The sequence below is a fragment of the Ochotona princeps genome, chromosome 5 (genome assembly GCF_030435755.1).
Source record: "Ochotona princeps isolate mOchPri1 chromosome 5, mOchPri1.hap1, whole genome shotgun sequence".
Lineage (NCBI taxonomy): Eukaryota > Metazoa > Chordata > Mammalia > Lagomorpha > Ochotonidae > Ochotona > Ochotona princeps.
Window position 1 is genome coordinate 26,944,173 of NC_080836.1, and position 22,799 is coordinate 26,966,971.

A 22,799-nucleotide genomic window follows, 5' to 3' on the forward strand; every position below is an offset into this window, starting at 1 on the left:
CACATATAACTAGAAAATATCACTTTATCCTTTTCAATAAAATGAAGTACTAGTTTGCAGCAACATACTTCCAATTAGGGATTATTTGGCATACTCTGATATTAATTAGGTGCTGCAAACATATGAGCAATAACTTTGAGAAGAACACTATAGTAGAAAATCCTTACGCAGAAAACAACTCAGATACTTTAAAACGATTAAACCTAAAACTTAAAGGCCTTCCTTAGAATGCCAACAATGAATACTTAAAGAAAAATTCTTCCTTCTGATTGCGTGAACCCAGTGGTGAATAATAGAGCTTAAATCACTTTGAAATGATCCTGCAAAGGAAACATGGCTGTTTAGTTGTGGTAGATTCAGCAGGGTTTAGTGCTATCCTAGCGGGAATGGGAGGAGGTAGTGGATAGTATCATAAGGTATTAGCTTGTTTGGAGGAAGTGGAAATGCTTCTGGTTCTTTTTTTCCCCTTCACATGAACAATAATTTTTATTTTAAAGGCAGAGTTAAAGAAATCTACCACTGACTGGCTCACTCTAAAGATGGCTGCAATGGTAGATCTGCCTGGGTCAGGCTGATGCCTAAAGCTTCAGCTGAGTCTCCCACATCAAATCTGAACGCAAGTAAATCTTTGAGGATGATACTATCTGTTGAAATACTACCCTAAAAATTTAAATGTCAAAATTCTAAACTCTAGTTCTTTGAAATGTGCCCTTATGTGGAGATAGCCTCTTCAAAATAACCATGTTAATATGAGATAAAGATTTTTCAGTGGATCCTAATCCAAGATGACATCATTACCTTACAAATGGTGAATGTCAGAGAAAGACATACAGTTGTGGAAGGAATACCATGCACATGAAGTTATTCATCCGTGAACAAGGGGAGTGATCCAGACAATGAATTACACTCACAACCCTCAGAAAGAATAATCCTGCTAACAACTTGTTTTAGACTTCGGCCTCCAGCACTGTGAGACAAAAATTTTCTCCTGTTAAATTGACACTATGGGGTTCTGCCAAAGAAATGCTGGAAAACCAATATGGAGTGAGGAATTGTGTAAATCTGACTAAAATTAGAATAGATTCTGGCAAATAGAGATAAGCAAAGAAAGCAGAATGAATGATCTGATCTGGACATAAAATCAAAATTCCCCCAGGTTTTAAAATCTCTTCCTGTTTCTTCAGAATAGAAATGGAAGGTGTGGGTTAAGAAGAAGGTGAGACACCTCATTTATTTCTTTTAAATTTATACGTTTAAAATATGTTATAAATATGCTTAAATATATTCTAGATATATGCATCTTATAAATATATTTTAAAGTACATTTTTTAAAAAAGTGAGTCATAGAAAACAAAAACACAGAAAGCCATTTAGAGTTTTCATCTGCTGGCTCATTCCTCAGATGCCTACAGATGTTAGTCCAGAGCCTGGCCAAAGCTTGGCAATAGGACCTCAATATAGGTAAATCATTTGGTTTGTCACTCGAAGTATAAATTAACAGGAAGCTGGAAACAACAGCAGATCCAGGTCTCAAATCTAAGAAATCTCATATGAGATGCAGGCATCAAAATCTGTGGTTGCATCATTAGCCCAAATGCATGCTCCTTCATCTACATGTTTGTTTGAGGCAATACAACCACATACACTGGAGGAGGACTTTTAAAAAACTAGAAACAAGGCACTGAAACAAGTTGGAAAAGTCACTCTCAAAGCCAAGGCATCATGACTTGGCCAAAATTTTGGGGCCCACTAAAATGCTCTAGTAGGTCAAAGGTTTCCCTTGAAAACGAATAGTGTAGTAAAATCCAAGCCTTTTTCAAGCAGCCACTGAGTTGAAGGAGAAAAACAAGAGTATCATTAAGAACTTGCAAAGCCTTATATCCTAAATGCTTACCTCCACATTCAAGATTTTTGTCAGTGTCTACAGTTCTGCAGTAAATATTTTGGCAAAAAATCAAACCCTCAGTATGTTTTCAAGAACGTCAACATAGAGAAGATAGCCTGATGAGCAAGAATAATTAGTGAGCATCCATAGTGACTTGACTTGTGGCAGAGAAATACAGCAACTACCATCACCCATAGCATCATGTACAGGGCTGGACAGAGTGTTCTGTGCAGTTGAGAAAATAAGAAAATGAGACAGATACAAGATAAAGACTATAAAACCAGGCTGCTAGAGGGAAGCCCCCTTCTCTGAGGAAGGAGGTTGGCTTAGAAGGCTTGCAACTTCAGTCTTTTGTTGAGGTGCTTGTGGAGTTACGGCACAAGCATCGATGGCTGCATCCCATACTGATGTTAACCAGGCAGTGCTTGAGGATCAGGAAGTAACAGTGTGACCCAAGTACAGAAGTCAGAACGTTGACTGTCTCGAAGATATCCTATAGCACATAGTCCTGTGGTCTCTGACCGTTGCCCAACTGCAGACCCTTGCCCACAATTCTTGGTCTTGGTCTTAGACTTCTGCCTGCTCACATACCATCGTCTGTAAAGTTTGATCTTGTTCTCTGACACTAATGATCCATGAATTCAAGATTCCAAACACACCCTGTCCTGCTCTTCCTTATTAAGTCATACTGTTATTTTTTAACAGACCGCCTATGGCAGGAATAATGGTTACAGCATAAAGGAGTCTCTCCCAAGATTATGCATGTGAAGTATTAACTTAGCCATCCAACAGAATTCACAACATACTAAGTTGTGCAAAATTCAAGCAGGAAGAGCTGAAGGTGTATGTTTGCATCTAGAGCCTTCTTGCTCTGAAGGATTGTACCTAAAAGGCCCAGCAACCAGCACAGATAAGAATGCTTTCCTGTAGGCTGTAGATGTTGGCTGAAGCTATGAGGAGGCATCAGATTATCAATTATGATGGAAGTCATCACACTTATCCACTGACAAGGAAACCTTGAGGATGGGAAGCAGTGAATCATGGATGATTTTGAAATTTCACAAATAATAATTCTACCAATTGAGGAAATCTTCTTGACACAAAAGCTTAATAGGAAATACAATAAGAATAAGGTTACCAAAGAATCTTCATATGGGAATGTAATGTAAATATGTGAATGTAAAAAAAAAAACATTATGTATGTGATGTAATCTTTCCACAGCTGCTATCTGAGGGCCCTGCTCAACACACACCAGAGTTCATTACTGCTGTAACTGGAGTTCTATATATCCTCTCTACCCACCAAGCTGTAATCAATATTGCTTCTAATAGTTATTGATGGAAAGGCATTGCATATAGTAGCTTATATTTGAAGATGGCACATTGCTCTTCCCAATGTTAGGTCCCAGGTTTCTTCATATTGGTCTTCTCATGCTTTCTTTGCCAAAGGAAAGAAGGTATTCTGTAATTGTTCTGAAAGAGGTGGGAGAGAGAAGATTAATCTGTAATGCTTGCAAATGTTGAATAAACAGAATGCTCTAGTAGATCATCGCATCTTACTGGAAATGTGAAGACAAGTGACATTAGAAAAGTCAAAACCCATTCACAAGTTCATCATGTCAACTTCAAACTTCTCATGTCAGCTGTAAAATAGTTACAGATGTTTATGAGAATTAAGAGGTAGAGAAGCAACTATGGGAAAGCTGATCTTGCATTTGGTCCAGTTACATTTTCATTGACATCTGATCAATGTAGTGTCCCTGTAAAATTCTAAAAATGCTGTCTGATATAATTTGATATTTATTAAACAACAAACAAACAAGGTCATGGTGAAAGAATACTTGTGGCTAGAATAGCCTAGATCATTGTATTTTCAATTCTGCTGTCCTTTCAAATTGGGCACAATTTAAAAATGATTTTCTAAACAAAAGTGGTCCACTATTTGTCAGCAAATACATTAGCAATAAAGACAATGAGATCTATGCTAAGGTGGATACATGCAAAACATGCTTAGCCTTCAACTTGCATTTACTAGAATGTTAAAAATTGAGTCATGAACAACACATTAATGCCTCAAAATCCTAAATTAGAATGTTGATAAGTGTTCTCTATATCTACAAGAAATGCTAAAGAATCCAATTAGAATGTGTGAACAATGCTAACGCCACATTTATTCAGTCAGGTTTAAAAGATGCCAATGAAAAAACAAAAATGTTTAATATCTATAAAATTGATCAAGTTGAAAGAGATGTTGTATAATTAAAATGTCATTAGAGGTCTAATTATGTTGCTTAAAGTAAAGACAAATACAGGAATGACTAATCCCAGTGAATTGTAAATAAGAAATATTATATATAATTAATACGTAATACTTTACCCACACCCCTCTTGAATTATGATAAAAAATGCCAGGTTAAAGTTAGGACTGGAAGCGGAAGCGTGCACATTACTCACTAAGTACTTAGCATCCTGATTGATAAAGGTCTGCTAAGTGGTGAGTTGTAAGAATGAAGAATCAGCAGTGTTCTTTTAAAATATAAAAGCCAAAGGTTAATTTCTTTTCAGAGAACCTGATGTTATCCTTGGGAGTAATTGTAAACTGTTTTTTACTGTGCTTACAGCTAATTTATTATTTCTTCTAGAAATTCTAGAATGACAGTGTCAAGCAAAGGAATGTCAACTGAACATGCTTTTTTCTTTTCTTCTGTTTCAGTTGATTTATCTTTAGTGAATGGAGATGAAAATGCCATCTATTTCTTGGGAAATTCTCTTGGCCTTCAACCAAAAATGGTTAAAACGTATATTGAAGAAGAACTGGATAAGTGGGCCAAAATGTAAGTATTGATTTAAAAGCTACTACTCAATAACTCATACAAAATTACTAAAATTACCCTAACATGTTTAGTATCTATAGATATGTAGAACATAGTCCTACTAATTTAGGACAGACAGAGACTTTGGGGATCACGTCAGTGATACCTTGATCTTACTTAAATAATTAAGCATCAGAGTAGAGTCACATGTCAAGTTAATACAAGAGGGAAAGCTAAAACTGTCGTGATGCTTAAGCCATGTAAGTTCCTCTCAGGCCTGTGTTGGCATTGGCACTTCTAAACTGGGTATAATAATTTTATTTTTTAATGACTAACAAGAAAGTTAATATGAATGATTTTAATTTTTTTATTCATCTCTTTTTCCCTAAGCTATCAGCATTTTTTTCTTTTTTTTTTTTTCTTTGATTTTGTTTGAGAGGCAGAGTGACAGCAAAAAACAGAGTGAGAGAGATAAAGAGCTTTTCCATCTGTTGGCTCTCCCTCAAAGATTGTCACAGTGGCCAGGGGTAGGACAGGTTGAGACAGACAAGGTAGGGACTCCCACGTAGGTAAGACGGACCCACCTTACATACAGTTGCTGCCTCTCACTGTGTGCATCAGCAGAGAATTAGAAGCAGAACTAGAGCCCAGGAACTCCAACATCCTCCAAGCATCGTAAGAACCATCTTGAGTGCTGCATCAAATGCCTGCCCCAAAATGTGTGCTTGTTCATAGAAAAAGCTTAGCTGTTGATATTGGCAAGAAATTGGGTGAAGCATAAGCCACGTTTCTCCCTATGTGGGCAATTATTTGTTGAGAAAGATGTTCCACGTGACTTTAGCAAAGCAGGTGTGCTCCAAGCATGAGGAAGCCTTATATCAGGAGTTTGTTTTTCTCCATTTCTTCTGTTCTGCTTTTACTTTTCTCATCAAAATCCCTTATCTATCCTCTGCAAGTCCAGTCCTCTACATCATAGTGCTGGGCCCTCTGCAAATGTCACTGTTTTGGGGTGAGCAGTTTAGAGATATTGTTTCATTAACTTCTGTTTGTTGGCTATATCATAATCCTTTAAAAGAAAATAACCTAGTCTTATGTATTTTCTCTGCTTTCCCCAGTAATTGTTGATAAAATTAAAGCTAGAGATATTTTTGAAGACTTAAATTTTCCGTTATTTCTATTGTTTATCATTTATATATTTTTGAATATGTCAAATGACCAGATACTTTTTAAATACTCAGTGATTATTTAAAATTAAAAAATTAATATGTTTCAAGTCAAGTCAGAAGATCAGGAAACATATTTTGAGAAATGTTTCACCAAACTAAGAATTCTGGAGGTAAAATATTGTCACTGATAGAAACTCAGAGTATTTCTTTCACTTCTTTTTATGCTGCCAATATTTTGTACTGGTTACAGCACCTGTTCTGTAAAACGTAGTCTGTATTGTGCTAATGATTACTAACATGGTTAAAATTAAAGAGCAAGTAATTATAGTGGTTAAAAATGTAAGTTTGTAACTTAATGCAAAAATGACAAAGGCTTGCATAATTTATTAATCCATTTTAACTTTATCTGAATAACTTCTATGCATAGATTGCAAAATACCCATCACCACATTTAGAAGCATTTTTTTTTTTACTAGCAGGTTTAGTGTTTAATAAATGAGGGTCATAGTTAATAAAATGGTTAATATTCATTTTTGGCCTTAATGTAAGACAGAACAAAGAATTGGATCAAATGAATTTGAACTTTACAGAATGTCCTTGCCTCTTAGATATTCATTCAGCAAGACTGTGCATTTTTAAAATTTATTTTATCCTCTAGGCGTTTAAAAAGATGTTGTCCTGCTACTTTATTCAGACTCTTAAAGTTATCCCACTTTAGTGTGGAACTGGGTGATTGCTTTCAAGATGTTAAAGTTGTATTTTGGGAATGTGCCTCTGTTGCAACATTTATCCCTCTATTGTTACTGTCTTTCACTTTGTTTTTTAAATTTATTTATTATTTTTAATTCACTAATTACATTGTATTATGTGACACAGTTTCATAGGTACTTGGATTATCCCCACCCCTCCCCAAACCCTCCTACCCATGGTGGATTCCTCCACCTTGTTGCATAACCACAGTTCAAATTCAGTTGAGATTCCCCCATTGCAAGCATATACCAAACATAGAGTCCAGCATCTTATTGTCCAGTCAAGTTCAACAGCTTCTTAGGTATACCCTTTCTGGTCTGAAGACAGAGCCAGCAGAGTATAATCCCAACCAATTAAAAGCTCCAACATACCATCAGCAAAAATTTACATCATTATGGAATTAATTGACATAGTAATGAGTAACCAATATGTTAAAAGTAAATGCGAGTTCTTAACCACCTTCTATGACCACCTCATTGACATTTCAATTTTAGTTAATACACAACATATAACAAACCTAACATAACTTGTTATACATAACATCGTGTCATCTTAAATTAAGGCAAACATGTGGTATTTAACCTTTTGGGATTGGCTCATTTCCCTTAGCATTATGGTTTCCAGTTTGGCCCATTTGGCCACAAAGAACTGCATTTTGTTTTTTTTAATAGCTGAGTAGTATTCCATGGAGTAGATGAACCATAGCTTTCTTATCCAACCCTCTGCTGATGAGCATTTTGGCTGCTTCTATGTTTTTGCAATTACTGATTGTGCTGCTATGAACATAGGAGTGCATGTTGGTTTCTCATAAAACAAGTGTTCTGGATATATTCCTAGGAGTGCTATTGCCGGATCATACAGTATGTTGAATTTGAGTTGTTTGAATGTTCTCCATACTGATTTCCATAGAGGCTGTACCAGCCTGCAGCCCCACCAGCAGTGGAGTAGGGTTCCCTTTTCCCCGCAACCTCGCCAACAAGTGTTGTTGGTGCTTTTATTCATGTGGGCCAGTCTTACTGGCGTTAGGTGGTACCTCATTGATGTTTTAATTTGGATTTCCCTTATTGCCAGGGAACTTGAGCATTTTTTCATATGTTTATTTGCCATTTGGGTTTGTTCTTTTGTGAAGTGTTTGCCCATTTCCCATGCCCATTTCTTGAGTGGCTTGTTTGTTTTGGTGTTTTGGCTGTTTTGTAGTTCTTTGTATATTCTGGAGATCAGCCCTCTATCACCTATGTAGTGCGCAAAGATCTTCTCCCATTCTGTGGGCTGCTTTTTACTTTATTGATTGTTTCCTTTGCTGTACAGAAGCTTCTTAGTTTGATGAGGTCCCATTTGTTTATTCTGATCTTGATTTCTATTGCTTTTGGAGTCCTTTTTAGGAAGTAGGGACCTACCCCTAGATCTTGCAAAGTATTTCTAACATTTTCTTCCAAAAGTTTGAAGGTTTCTGGATGTAGGTTTAGATCTTTTATCCATTTAAATTTGATCTTGGTGTATGGTGAGAGATGTGGATCTATCTTTTTGTTTCTACAGGCTATCAACCAGTTGTCCCAACAGCATTTATTGAACAGACCTTCCCATTTGCCTGGGTTGTCGTTTGTCTTTTTGTCAAAGATTATTTGGCTGTATTTGTGTGGGTTCCCATCTGGTGTTTCTATTCTGCTCCATTGATCTTCTTCTCTATTTTTTTTTGCCAGTACCAGGCTGTTTTGATAACCACTGCCCTATAGTATGTCCAGAGGTCTGGGACTGTGATTCCCCCTGCTAACTTCCTGTTCTTCAAGATGGTTCTGGTTATTCGTGGTTTTTTGTGTTTCCAGATGAACCTTTGAATCATTGTTTCCAGATCTGTGAAGAATGTTTTGGGCAATTTGATTGGAATTGCGTTGAATGTATATATTGCTTTTGGCAGTATAGACATTTTAATGATATTGATTTTACCTATCTAGGAGCATGGGATGTTACTCCATCTTTCGAGGTCTTGTTCAATTTCTTTTTTAAGCAGTTTGTAGTTTTCTTCAAATAGGTCTCCTACATTTTTGGTTAGGTTTATTCCCAGATACTTCATACTTTTCTCAGTTATTTTGAACGGTATCTTGCTGGTTAGATCTTTTTCCATCTTTGGGCTATTTGCATACACTATGGCTGTTGGTTTTTGTTCATTAATTTTGTATCCTGCCACTCTACCAAACTCTCGTATAAGATCTAGCAGTCTCTGTATTGAGTCTCTTGGGTCTTCCATGTAGAGAATGATGTCATCTGCATATAGTGAAAGCTTGGCTTCTTCGATTCCCATTTGGATTCCTTTGATTTCTTTTTCTTGTCTTATGGCCTCAGTGAGTACCTCTAGGTCTATGTTGAACAGCAGCAGAGAAAGCGCACATCCCTGTTTTGTTCCAGATTTCAGTGGGAAGGGTTCCACTTTTTCTCTATTCAGTATTATGCTGGCGTAGGGTTTTTCATATATTGTTTTGATTATGTTGTGGATTTTTCCATCTATGCCTACCTTGGTTTGGGTTTTTAGCAGGAAATTGTGTTGGATTTTGCGGAAAGCTTTTTCTGCGTCTATTGATACTATCATGTGGTTCTTGTTTTTCAGTTTTTGGATGTGGTGTATCACATTTATGGATTTCCGGATGTTGAACCATCCCTGCATTCCAGGGATGAATCCTACTTGATCTGGATGAATGATCTGTCGGATGATTTTTTGAATTCTATTGGCTAGGATTTTGTTGAGAATCTTAGCTTAGCGTCGATGTTCATCAGAGAAATAGGTCTGTAGTTTTCCTTCTCAGTTGGGTCTCTGTCGGGTTTTCACAGTAAGGTGATGTTGGCTTCATAGGATGAGTTTGGAAGAGCTGCCTCTTTTTCTATTGTATTGAAGAGTTTGTATAGGATTGGAGTCAGTTCTGTTCGGAATGTTTTGTAGAATTCTGCAGTGAAGCCATCTGGGCCTGGGCTTTTCTTTGTTGGGAGATCTTTAATCACTGATTCAATCTCTGCTTCAGTTATGGGTTTGTTCAGGTCGTTTGTTGCCTCTGGGCTAAGTTTTGGCAAGTTGTATAAGTCTAAGAACTTTTCCATTTCTTGGTGGTCTTCTGATTTGTTGGAGTATAGTGCTTTGTAGTAATTTCTGATTATGTTCTTAACGGTTACAGTGTCTGTTGTTATGTTGCCTTTTTCATCTTTGATGCTGTTAATTCTTGCTTTCTCTTGTTTTTTCTTTGTCAGATGGGCCAGCGGGGTGTCTATTTTGTTTATCTTTTCAAAAAAACAGCTTTTTGATTCATTGATTTTGTGTATAGTTTTTTTTGTTTCTATCTGATTAATTTCCTCCCTTGTTTTGATGATTTCTTGTTTCCTGTTGTGTGTGGGGCTCTTCTGCTGCTGTTTTTCCAAATCCTGGAGGTGTGTGCTTAGTTCCTGTATTTGACGCCTCTCTTGGGCCTTGACATGGGCTCCAATTGCGATGAATTTACCCCGCAGCACTGCTTTGGCCGTGTCCCATAAGATTTGGAATGTTCTGTCAGTTTTTATTGGTTTCCATGAATTTTTTGATCTCATCTTTAATTTCTTCTCTGATCCATTGTTCGTTTAATAGCATATTGCTCAGCCTCCAAGCGTTTCTGTATTTCCTGGGGCATTTTGAATTGCTGATTTCCAATTTCATTCCGTGGTGGTCTGAGAGGGCACATGGTATGATTCCTATCTTGTTGAAGTTATTTAGGTTTGCTTTGTGTCCTACCATGTGGTCAATCCTGGAGAAGGTGCCATGTACTGCTGAAAAAAATGTATAATCTGTGGCCTTGGGGTAAAATGTTCTATAAATGTCTACCAAGTCCAGTTGTTCTATTGTTTGTACGAGCTCTGTTGTTTCTTTGTTGAGTTTTTGTTTTGTTGATCTGTCTATTGTTGTTAGTGGGGTGTTAAGGTCACCCACTATTATTGTGTGCATATCAATGTCTCCTCTTAAGTCTGTAAGTAATTGCTTCACGTAGCTAGGCGCGTTGGAATTTGGTGCATATATATTCACAATGGTGATTACTTCCTGATGTATCAGTCCCTTCACCAATATATAATGACCTTCCCTGTCTTTTTTTGATGTCTGTCAGCTTGAAGTCTATATCATCTGAAATTAGAATAGCTACCCCAGCCTTTTTTTCTCGTCCATTGGCATGAAATATCTTTTTCCATCCCTTTACTTTCAGTTTCTTAGCGGCTTTTCTGGTTAGATGTGTCTCTTGTAGGCAACAGATTGTTGGGTTCTGTTTCAGGATCCAGTCTGTTAATCTGTGTCTTTTGATTGGTGAGTTTAGGCCATTTGTGTTTAGAGATAATATTGAGAGAAATTGATTTTGGGCTGCCATGAGTGTGTGTAAGTTTGCAAGTGTGTATTTGCGACTATTAGAATCTCTGCCTGGTTGACTATCCTCTTATGGATTTTAGTGGGGAGGTCTTCCCATTTGCCATCTTTGATTTTGGTTTTCATTTTTTCTCCCTCGGTTTAGCACATTCCTGAGGAGGTTGTCTAGAGCTGGTTTCGTGCTGGTGTATTCTTCTAGTTTCTCTTTGCTGTTGAAATATTTAATTTCATTCTTAAATACAAATGAGAGTTTTGCCGGGTACATTATTCTCGGTTGGCAGTTGTTTTGTTTCAGGATTTGAAAGGTTTTACCCCATTCTCTTCTTGCCTGGAGTGTTTCTTCTGAGAGATCTGCTGTGATTCTGATTTGCCTTCCTCTGAAAGTAATCTTGTCCTTTTTTCTTACTTGTCTTAGAATTGTTTCCTTGTATTCGCTTGAAGGCAGTTTGAGGACCACATGTCTGGGTGAGGATCGCTTTGGGTCGAATCTGTTGGGGGTTCTCTGACCTTCCTGGATTTGTGCTGGATTTATATTTCCGGTATTCTGGATGTTCTCCTGTATTATCTCATTGAACACCCATTGCAGGCCTATCTCCTTTTCCACTCCCTCTGGAAGGCCTATTATTCTAATATTTGATTTTTTGAGGTGGTTTTTCATTTCCTGTATGGACCTATTGGCTTTCTCCAGATTTGTCTCTAACTGTTTGATGAACTGCTGCCTTTCATTCTGAATGTCTTCCAATTCTGATATTCTGTCCTCTGCTGTGTTCATTCTGTTAGTTAGGCTTTCAATTTTGTGTTCTATATCGAGGATTCCCTTTTTTACTTGATTTATTTCTGCAATGACATGGTTTTTGAATTCCTTGGACTCTTCCCAGCGCTTCTCACTGTCTCTGATGAATCTCATCACTAGTTTCTTAAATTCCTTCTCTGGTAATTCCTCTATGTCATCATCTTGCATCTCAGGTATTGAGATTAGTTTTTGGTTGTTTTGGGGGGAAATGCTCGATCTTTCTTCTGAGTCATTGCCTTTTCTGATACTTCTCCTCATTGTGTTGTTGTTTCTTGCCATTTTGGAATTTTAGCCTCTGACTTGCTTGTTTGGGGCCGTTGCCCTCGGTGCTGTAGCTTATAAGAAGTGTGACCCAGCAACTGCTGTATGGAGTGTTGGCCTAAGTATACTTCTTACTCTATTGGGGACAGCAGATGATGGTGGGGTGGGTGTTGATTGGCTTCGTTTGCGCCTGGGTTTATAGTTCTGCCACTTGTCTCTGTTGTAGCTAGTTGGTTGGGTGTTGTCCTATGTGTGCCAATGTGGATAGGGTATAAGTGATATAGTTTGTATCCTTGGGCTTCTTCTCTTTGCTCTGGGTAGATGTAGAGCTTGCTGTTCCACACCCAACTATACCATCAAAGATGTATTCCCCTGTTGGGAAAACCCCTGCTGTGGCCCTGCTTGCCTGTGTTTCTTCCTGGTTCAGGAGATCTGTTGGGTGGTGCCACTGATTCTGGGGCTCTAGCTAAGCACAGCAGGGGGTTCTGCCTGAGACTCCAGCTGCTTGTTGTTCGGAGTTTGTGGACCACAGCCCCGAGCTGGGTCAGGAGGTTCTATGTCCCAGCCCTAGTGCCAGGCCTTCCCCCTGCAGCTCCCACTCAAAGTCATTGCCCCACTGGGAGACACACTGTTCCACGCCTCCGTCCAGGTTAGTTGACTCTGCTGAGCTGTGTTTTGCCTCTTGGGCTCAGGGCCTCTGAGCCACCTCAGGCCACAGGTCTACAGAGCCTTGTCCTGCCTCTTGGGCTTGGGGCGGGAGCCATGTGTAGCTGGGGCCCCTGCACCACCTCAGGCCACAGGTCCACAGAGTCTCGTCTTGCCTCTTGGGCTCGGGGTCTCTGAGCCACCTCAGGCCACAGGTCTATAGAGCCGCGTCCTGCCTCTTGGGCTTGGGGCGGGAGCCGCATGTAGCTGGGGTCCCTGCACCACCTCAGGCCACAGGTCCGCAGAATCTCGTCTTGCCTCTTGGGCTGGGGACCCATGCTGCACTGTGGGGGGTCTCTGTCCTGGGCCCCTGCCTCCTGTGGTTTGGAATCTACACCCTAAGCTGGGTTGGAAAGATCCGTCAAGTTCTTCCCCCTGGAATTCCCACTCAAAAGAGTTGTCCCACTGGGAGATGTACTACAGCGCTCCGCTGCCAGGCCAGCAGGCTTTGTTGAGCAGCCTCCAGCTTCTGTAGGCTGGGAGAACTTGCCCTGCGGTTCTGCAGAACCGGCTTTGCTTCGGGGTCTCCTGCTGAGCTGAGCACAGCAGGGGATCTGCTCAAGTTCACAGTCCTGCCCTGCCCCCTTTACAAGGCTTTTCTTTCTTTCTTTCTTTTTTTTTTTTTTTTTTTTGCACTTTCTCAAAGGTGTTCTGCCTTTGGGAGCAGAGCCATGGGAGTCATGTAGCCGTGCTCCCACCAGCCTGCACCTCTGTCCAGGGAGGCTCTTCCCAGTGTTGCCCCGCTCCTAGTGCTCAGGCTGAGCCCAGCAACAGTTTCCACTGGAGTCTCTTGCAGCTAGTCAACCATTCAGAGCTGAGTTGGGGATTACTGTAACCCGGACCCAGAGCGCAGCTCCAGTCTCCTCTGCACTCTCTCAAAGCTGCTGACCTGCTGGGAGGCACGTTTCTGGGCAACCCCCCTTGCTTATCTTCGTGGGTTGATGCCCCCTTTGTTCAATCCAGTAGCCTCCTTTAGGGTCTCCTGCACTCCAGTGGTCTGTGCCCCTGTCGGTGTGGACGCCTGTCCTTCCAACCGCCTTTGTCCTCCCTGGAACGGCTGAGATTCCGCCGCCTTCCCCCTGGCTGGGATCGCGACTCACCAAAATTCTCACGGCATGCTGTTTCCTCTTTTTTCCTTTTTATGGTTGTCTCTCCATGCTGTGTAGATCTTCTTACTTCAGCAAACTCCAGTGACCTTCCTACACCTATCCCCACAATTTTGTGTCTCCTAGTTTGTTTCTCTGCTGGATCAGTTCCCCTCTGTCCCCACTCTGCCCTATACCAGCTTTCTATGGTCGGCCATCTTCCAAACACTCCTGTCTTTCACTTTTGTATTTTGCCTTGTGATAGCAGAAAATTTCATGGTCTTAATTAAACCTTCTTACCTAGTCTTCATTAGAAAAATCAAAATGAAAGTGCATTTTAGGCATTGTAAATGGAAGTAAACATTTCTTTTTATTAAGATTTATTTTATTTGCAATGGAGAGTTTTTGATACAACAGATGCAGAGAGCGAGATCCAGCCTGAGTTCAGTCTCCAAATGCCTACAGTATGTTGGACTGGCAGCCAGAACCCTGGAATTCTAGCTGAGTCTCTTGGGAACATGAGAGAGAATTAGGTACTTGGGCCATGTTCCTCTGCTTTCATAAGTGTGATGTATTAGCAGGGAGCTGGATTGAAACTGAAGATGCTGGAATTCATTATATTTCAAGCTACAGCATTTCATTCTTTTTATGGATAAGTCATAGTTCACAGTATGTGTTTATGTATATATTCATACATATCACATTTTCTTTATCCAATCATCAACTAATAAAAACCTGTCAATGCCTATTCTTTGTTTAAATTATTTTATTTAGTTTTTTTTATTATATTGTTGACAATCTCCACATAGCTAACTAGGGTAAAAAGGTTCAAGGGCTATAGGAAAGTGGGTAAGTCTATTATTTCCATATTGTTTCCTTCATGTTTAAAGGAGGATATTAAGGGAGAAGGCCCACCAAGTTTCCCAACCACCCAAGTTCCCAGATGTAGGGCATGCTCTGAAGTTCCTGCTCAAGTGGTTTTGATGGTTCACCAGTTATGAATCGCTGCCAATCTTGCCACTCCAAGCACGATGAGGTCTTTGAAGAATCCACTAATTGACATATTCCATCATAGAGTCTCTGTTTGCCCAGTATTTTGCTGCCAACATACAGCTGAGATGGATGATTGACCCATTCTGTCCTCTGTCTCCTCCTGGTCAGGGTTCTGAGTCCAGCATTTCGACTGGGGAGATCTCCAAAGAAACTGTCTGAGGTGTTCCCAGACCAGATTCTTGTATGTTCTAGCAAGTACAGGGCCCAGCACAGTGCATTGCCCTCATCAGCTGGTGGTTGCAATCGCTGAGTTGGTTCTGTTTTCAGCTCCGACTTTCACTGGAACCAATGGGTCCTGCAATCCAGACTGGCTCTGCCCAGCACATACTCGGCCCTCGCAGAAGCCAGTGGGAGCTGCAGCTTAGTTGAAGCGACCCAGACTTCTGTTTGATTTGACAGAATTAGACCCCAGTGCCAGATTCTGCCAGCTGATGCTGTGGCTAAGCCCAAACAACCTTCAACCACTCTAATTTTGTTTGCACCAGTAGGAATAGTCAGCCCAGCCTGGCTTTTCCCTGATCTAGTCCACATGAGGCGCACAGGTGTTGTAGCCCTGCTTAGTCTGTTCTGTACTCATTCCAGCTCATGCTCTCCAATGGGAGTAGCCATCCAGCAGGGGAGCAACCCCATGTTCCCCGTGCCAGTTCTGCCCCCTCCCTTCCTGGTTCTCACGTGTGTTCTGGTTGGGCTCTGCAGTCACATCCGGTACAGGCAACCTCACCTTGGCATTCCGTATTGTGCACTGGTTTTTGTTGTGACCAAACCTGGCTCAACCCACACTGTTCTGGTGCTCGGATTTGCCAGTAGATGACGTGAACTGATTCAGCCTGCTCTGCTCCCGACCCATGCCAAATGTATGCCAGTGGGTAACTTTCCATGTCCTGTTCTGGGCTTTTTCCTACCATGTTTCTTGCGCTTATCTGCCAGGTCTGTGTCCTGCCAGAGGAGTTGCCCAGGCTCCTCCATCAGAACATCTTCCAATGCCAGATTTTGTGCATACCAGGAGTTCCATGAGCCAGCCTTACTCAGTTCACCTCCTGTCCTAGCATGAACAGTGGCTTTTCCTGATTGGCCTTCAAGCCAAACTGGTCCTTGCTGTTGGATGTTTCAGCCCAGCCATAGCTTGTTCATACCCACCTATGGCTCACACATGTCTCAGTAGGGGTTGAGACCTTGCGTAGTCCATCCCACATCTACCCTGGTTCTCCAGGACACCAGACGGTGTTGGGGTCTGGCCTGGCCTGGTGCATCCAATCCCAGCCCACACTAGTGCCACGGGAGACTACAACTGTTTCCTAGTTAGAACGCAGCCCCCATTCCAGCCCACACACCCCTTGGTGGGAACCTCCACTCAGCTAGGGTTGTCCCTTTAGCTCCCCAACCAGGCCTGTTCCCAGCTGTAGATCACGCACATGACAATCGTTGCTCTAACTCAGCTTGGCTCAGCCCTCCTCACCTGTCCCGACCTCTACCTTAGACACTGTGGCTTAGCGTTCCTGGCTCACGCAGACCAGTAGGTACAAGAGCCTAGCTCAGCATGACCTGTGCTCCATCCTGGTCTCTAGTTTCGCTTGTGGGCTAAGGTTTGCTCAGTCCTGCCCGGTATACTCTGTTTCCTTACCAATTAACACATTAGCCAGGTGTTGGAGCTACTTTGCCCAGCTTGTCCGACCCTCAGGTCTGGACCACATATTCACCAGTGGGAGCTATTACTCTCCAAGGGAGTTTCCCAAGTTCTTCCACTTAATCCACTCCCAGACCAGATCCCGTACATGCCATTGGGTTTTAGGCCAGGTTCTGGCAAAGTCTGGCCTTCCTTTTGGCCTTGCATGAGCTGGTGAATGTTGCAGCCCGGCCCACCCCACACCCTATTCAGGATGCACATTTGGGTGCTGCTGCCTTGACCAGTCCAGACTGTGGTGGGTTCCTTTACTTGTGATTGATGGCAGGCTCCTTGGTCACACCTAGCTTAGTCCAAAACCACCCAATCTCTTGGGCTAACCAGTGGGACTAGAATTTCCACAGGTTTTGGCCCACACATCCCCCACAGAATCTACCCCCGGATATGGTTCTTGAGTGCTAGTTAATGTAATAGTCCTGCCCAATGTGACCCTTCTCCTGATCCACCATCATGTCAGGTAAGAGGATATGATTCTGCTGGACAAGCCCTGAGCCATAGCTTCTGCATGGACTGGTGTTTGGTGATCAGCATTGGTCAGTGATTACAAGCTCTTCAGAGGAAGAGTTATTATCATTGGGAATCTTTAGGATTGATTCACATCCAAGAAGCACAGTGGGTTCAACCTGGAGCTACCTAAGCAGCAATTCAAAGAACCAAAACCCCAGAGGTCCCTAGCCGAGGGGCCAGCAGGCGGAGCTTCGCATCATTGGCCCACTTGCCTCCTGGCGACAGCTCACCACGTGCACGTGGTGGGTGGTGGCTGGCGTCTGGGATCCAGGCATGAGATGCCCCGTCCTGAGACCTACCAGCAGCTGAGAGGCTGCTGGAAGTTTAAACCCCCAGGCCCAAGGTCGCGCCCCTCCCCAATCCCATCATTTACCAACCAATGAGGGCAGTGGGTGGGCCCTGGACCTGCCCAGTCACAGAGACTTCCCCCCTTGGTGTACTCAGCCTGAAGGGAGCAGCCCCTGGAGCCCAGGCAGGCCCAGGGATGACTCACCATGTGCACTTGGTGGATGGCATCTGGGATCTAGGCATGAGACTCCCTGTCCTGAGACCCACCTGTTTAAATTATTTTATTTAGTTTTATTGGAAAGGCAGATATATATAGAGAGAGAGAGAAAGAGAGAGAGAGAGAGGAGACACTGAAAGATCTTTCATCCAGAGGTTCACTCCCCAGATGGCCACGTTGGCTGGAGTTGAGCCAATCCGAAGCCAGAAGTCCAGAGCATCTTCCAGGTCTCCCACATGGGTGCAGGGTCCCAAGACTTTGGGCCATCCTTGGCTGCTTTCCCAGGCCACAAGCAGGGAGCTGGATGGGAAGCCAGGCCGCTGGGATTAGAGCTGATGCTCATATGGGATCCTGGTGCATTCAAGGCGAGAACTTTAACCTCTAGGCCAATGCGCTGGACCCACACTTCTTAGCTAATTGTGAATTGAGGTGCTATAAACCTGAATGACAGTTAATTCTTTTATATGATTTCATTTCCTTTGGGTAAATTCCAAGGAATGGGATGACTGTTAAGATTCCTAGGAATCTCCCTTTATCCTGTCTTCTATAAGAGTTGCACTAATTTACATTTCTACCATCAGTGGATTAGTGGATTTTTTTATCCACATCTTCACCAGTGTTTATTTTGGGTTTTCAGTGTGGTTTTATTTGCATTTCCGTGATTGCTAGTGATCTTGAACATTTTTCCATTTGTCTGTGGACCATCTGCATTTCATTATTTGAACATCTCCTATTCCTGTCCTGTGCCCATTTCTTTCTTTTTTTTTTTTTAAGAGTTACTTATTTTTACTGGAAAGTCAAAAGTCAGTTACACAGACAGGAGGAGATGCAGAGAGGAAGATCTGTCTGCTGATTCACTCCCAAAGTGGCCATAACAGCTGGAGCTGAGCCAATCCAAAGCCAGAAGACAGGAGCCTCTCTGGATCTGCAATGTGGGCTCAGGGTTCCAAAGCTTTGTGCTTTCCCAGGCCACAAGCAGGGAACTGGATGGAAAGTAGTGCCACAGGGACATGAACTGGCGCCCATATGGTGTCCTGGTGTTTTCAAGGCAAAGGCTTTATCCACTGGGCTACTGCGCCAAGCCCCATGACCATTTCTTAACTGTTGGTGTTGTGGGTATTGCATTTCTTAAGCTCTTTATAGAGCTGGATATTAATCCTTCATCATATGAATAAATTTTCAAATATTTTCTTCCAGTCAGTAGCCTGTTCATGATATTGTGTGTTTACTTTGCTATGCAAAGGCTTCTTATTTGATATAAATGCATTTGTCTTTTTTTGCTTCGTTTTTATTATCGGTGTTTGTGGGGTCTTATCTAATGTAATTGCCTATGCAAATGTTTTTTACATTATTTCCTCTGTTTTCATGTACTAATTTGATGGATTCAGATCTTAGATTTAGATCCTTGATTCATTGCTCAGTTGATTTTTGTATAGGGTATGAGGATCTTTGTTTCACATACTTCATACAGAGACCCAATTTTGCAGCATTTATTGAAGACATTGCAATTTTTCAAGGAAGTAATTTAAGCTTATTTTTCAAGTACTATAAGATTATATGGTTGTGGATTAATTTCTAAGGTTTCTCTTTGTTTCCTTCTTTGATTATAAATGCCCTTTAGTATGCCTTGAAATCCGATACTGTGATGCTTCCAGCATCATTTTTATTTGTTTCTTTAAGATTGCCATAGCTATTTAGGGTCCTTTGTATTTCCATATCAACTTGTGAATCATCTTTCCTGTGTCTGAGAAAAATGTCTCTGGTATTTAAATTGAGATTACATTGAATCTTTACCCTCCTTTGAATAATGTCAACATTTTAGTGATATTAATACTTCCAGTCCACAAATATAGAAGACTTCCATTTTTCTGTGTTGTGTTTTGTTTTTTATTTGTTTTGGGATCTTTATTGTACAGATCTTTCATGTCTGTGGTTAAATTTATCTCAAGCTATCTAAATTGATTTGTAGCAGCTTAAATGGAACTGATGTTGTGAGTTTTTTTTGAAGTCATGGCATTGTTCATATGTTCAAATGCTCTCAGTTTTTTGCTTTGATTTTATATTCTTCATTTTGCCAAATTCTTATGACTTTCAATAATGTTTTAATGTTTTTTTTCGTTTGCCTCTAATACAGGATCTTGTTAGGTGCAAATCAGAGTAATTTTCCTTTCTATTTTCAAATTATATTCGTTAAATTTTGTTTTTCTTTCATAACGGCTAGAATACATCATGATGTTGAATATTAATAGTGAGAGTAGGGAGATGTATCAGGTTTTGAATCTTATCAATAATCGAGGATTTTCTGTATCAATGTGATGCTGGCTGTAGAATTATTTTCTTTTTATACTCAGCTTCCTTAAGCTCTTTTTTTTGTCATGAAAAGATGTTATATCTTGCCAATTTTCTTTCTTTCCATATATAGATGCATTTGTGTGTTTTTATCCTCCAATTTTTTTTAAGATTTATTTATTTTTATTTGGAAAGGCAGAAATACAGAGAAGAGGAAAGACAGAGAGGACAAAGAGGAAGTTCTTCCATTTGATGGCTCACTCCCAAATGACTGCAACGGCCTGAGCTGAGCTGATCCAAAGCCAGGAGCCAGGAGCTTCTTTGGGTCTGCCATGCAGGTACAGGGTCCCAAAGCTTTGGACTGTCCACGACTGCTTTCCCAGGGAGCTGGATGGAAAGTGGAGCCGCCGAGATTAAAATTGGCGCCCATATGGAATTCTGATGCCTTCAAGGCGAGGACTTTAGTGACTAGGCCATCATACTGGGCCCAGGAAGCATGTTCTTGATATGTTCATTGTAGCGGGGTGTGAGCGAGATCACATCAGATATGTGTAACGTTTATTAAGGAGTATTTATTAACCAAGCTTGGTCATAACTGGGTCCACTAGAAATAGCAAATCACAAGTCCATATAGCAATCTAATCAATCGTATCCCCAAGAGGAACAAATGATCATTACCCTGAAGCCCATCCGTTAAGCTGAAGACCTATGTCCCAGCTTCCCCAGCAATATAAGTTATCCTAAGAGATATGCAATGAATAACCTGGACACACTTACAAAACCGTAGACATTCACCTTTCCCTGGCTTCTCTGCCTACATTCCACTACTGTAGTCCTACCTCTCCTGGAACTCCCGATAGTACACAAATTATAAATATAAATAAATATAAATATAAATATAAATATAAATATAAATCATAGAATTGCTATCTTCATTGTCCCAACCAACAGTAAAGAGAGCGTGAGGAATACAGACATACAGGGGCCATGCTCATGGGATCCTGTCCTCAAAGATATTGGGGAGGCCAAGAGTGCCAGAGCAATGAAAGTACATGACCAAAAGAGTGAGCCCCACCTTAATTATGATTGTGAGGGGAGTGGTTCCACAATAGTGCAATAGCGCCCCCTCTCATGTGATAGATGGGTGAGAGTCACAGGTGGGCAGGAGGTAACACCTAGGTAGTGGGAGAGTGACTTCCTAGCTGGTGACTCTGAACTAGCTGCTTACCTTACCATGTTAATTATGCACTTGTCTCTTGGGGGAAACATTCTCTGATGAATTTAAGATATGATGGACATTTGCCATTTTCATATTTGAGAACAATGACTCTAGGACCCAGAAAATCCTAACTGCCTACTACCCAGTCTGACTTCTCACAGTGTCATATATGTCATGGTTTCTTGTATTTGTACAGTTATATTTATGTGTCCGAGGAAACACTAGGTTTCCAACCAAGCCTTTGTGCAGATATATTGCCTATCATTTATATACAAAATAAACCGTCTCTGGTCAATGCAACCTGTTATAATTCTTTTTTTTTTTTTTATCCATTTTATTGTATTGTTGTTGACAATCTTTACATAGTTAACTATAGTTGAAGGAAAAACAACAAAAAGAAAAAAAAATTCAGGGGGATAGGGAGGTGGGCAATGCTATTATGTCCATATTGTTTCCATCATGTATCTGGGTAAAGGGGGATATTGAGGGAGAAGCCCCACCTGGTTTCCCGCCCACCCCAAGTCCCGAATGTGGGGCATGCTCTGAGATATGTGCTCAAGTGGAGTTAATAGTTCTCCAGTTATGAGTCACTGCCAGTTTCGCTCGATGAGGTGGTCCACTGATTGATATGGTCCATCATGAAGTCTCCATTTGTCCCATATTTCGCTGCCAACATGTAGCTGAGATGAATGATTGTCCTATTCTGTCTTCTGTCTTTTCTTGGTTAGAATTCTGAGTCCGGCAGTTCAAGTGGGGAGATCTCCAAAGATACTTTGAGGTATTCCCAGATTAGTTTCTTGTATGTTCTAGCAAGCACAGGGCCCGGCACAGCCCATCACCCTGATCAGCTGGTGGTTGCAATTGCTGTGTTGGTTCTGTTTTCAGTCCCGAGTTGCACTGGAACCAATGGGTGTTGCAGTCCAGTCTGGTTCGGCCCTTACATCAACCAGTGGGAGCTGCAGCCTAGTTGGGGCGACCCACAATAACCCCCACCAGACCGCCCCCTACCCTGGTTTGCCAGTATGTGTAGCAGAAGACCAATCTGTCCCCCATCCCATTTGGCTCTGGTACTTGTCAATGGGTATTAAAGCTTAGTTTTATCTAACCAACTCAACCATCCAGCCCTCACAGATATTATTGAGTACCTCTCTATCTAGCCATCCCAGCCCCCATCCTAGTTTTCATGCCCTCCCACGGGAATAGTGACCCAAGAAGGGGGAACCCACTTTTTCCCTCCCAGGTCTCTCTGTCCTGGTTTATGCACTCTTTAGGTGGTCCTGTGATTTGACTCGACAGAATTAGTCCCCAGTGCCAGCTTCTGCCAGCTGATGCTGTGGCCCTGATCTATTCCACATGCAGCACACAGGTGTTGTAGCCTTGCTTAGTCGTGTCTGTCTCTATCCCAGCCCACGCTCTCCAGTGGGAGTGGCTGTCCAGCGAGGGGACCAGCCCCTTAACCCCCCCGCCAGCTCTGCCCCTCCCTTCCTGGATCTCACGTGTGCTGGATGGGTGCTGCATTCATATCCAGTACAGGCAACCACGCCCTGGCGTTCCATAATGTGTACTGGTTTTGTCGCAACCAAACCCGGCCCATTCCACACTCTGTTCTGGTGATCGGATTTGCCAGAGGATGACATGAACTGATTCAGCCTGGTCTGCTCCTGACCCATGCCGAATGCATGCCAGTGGGAAACTTTCCATGGCCTATTCTGGGCTGTTTC

At 41.7% G+C, this 22,799-nt stretch overlaps 1 protein-coding gene across 1 annotated transcript in view; it reads left to right on the forward strand.

Moving 5' to 3' along the window:
• KYNU (kynureninase) overlaps positions 1-22,799 on the forward strand; it is a 151,994-nt gene that overhangs the window by 27,683 nt on the left and 101,512 nt on the right. Inside the window, exon 3 of the mRNA XM_058664453.1 lies at positions 4,599-4,719. Within this exon, the coding sequence (XP_058520436.1) occupies positions 4,599-4,719 (121 nt within the window). The remainder of the gene's footprint in view (positions 1-4,598; positions 4,720-22,799) is intronic.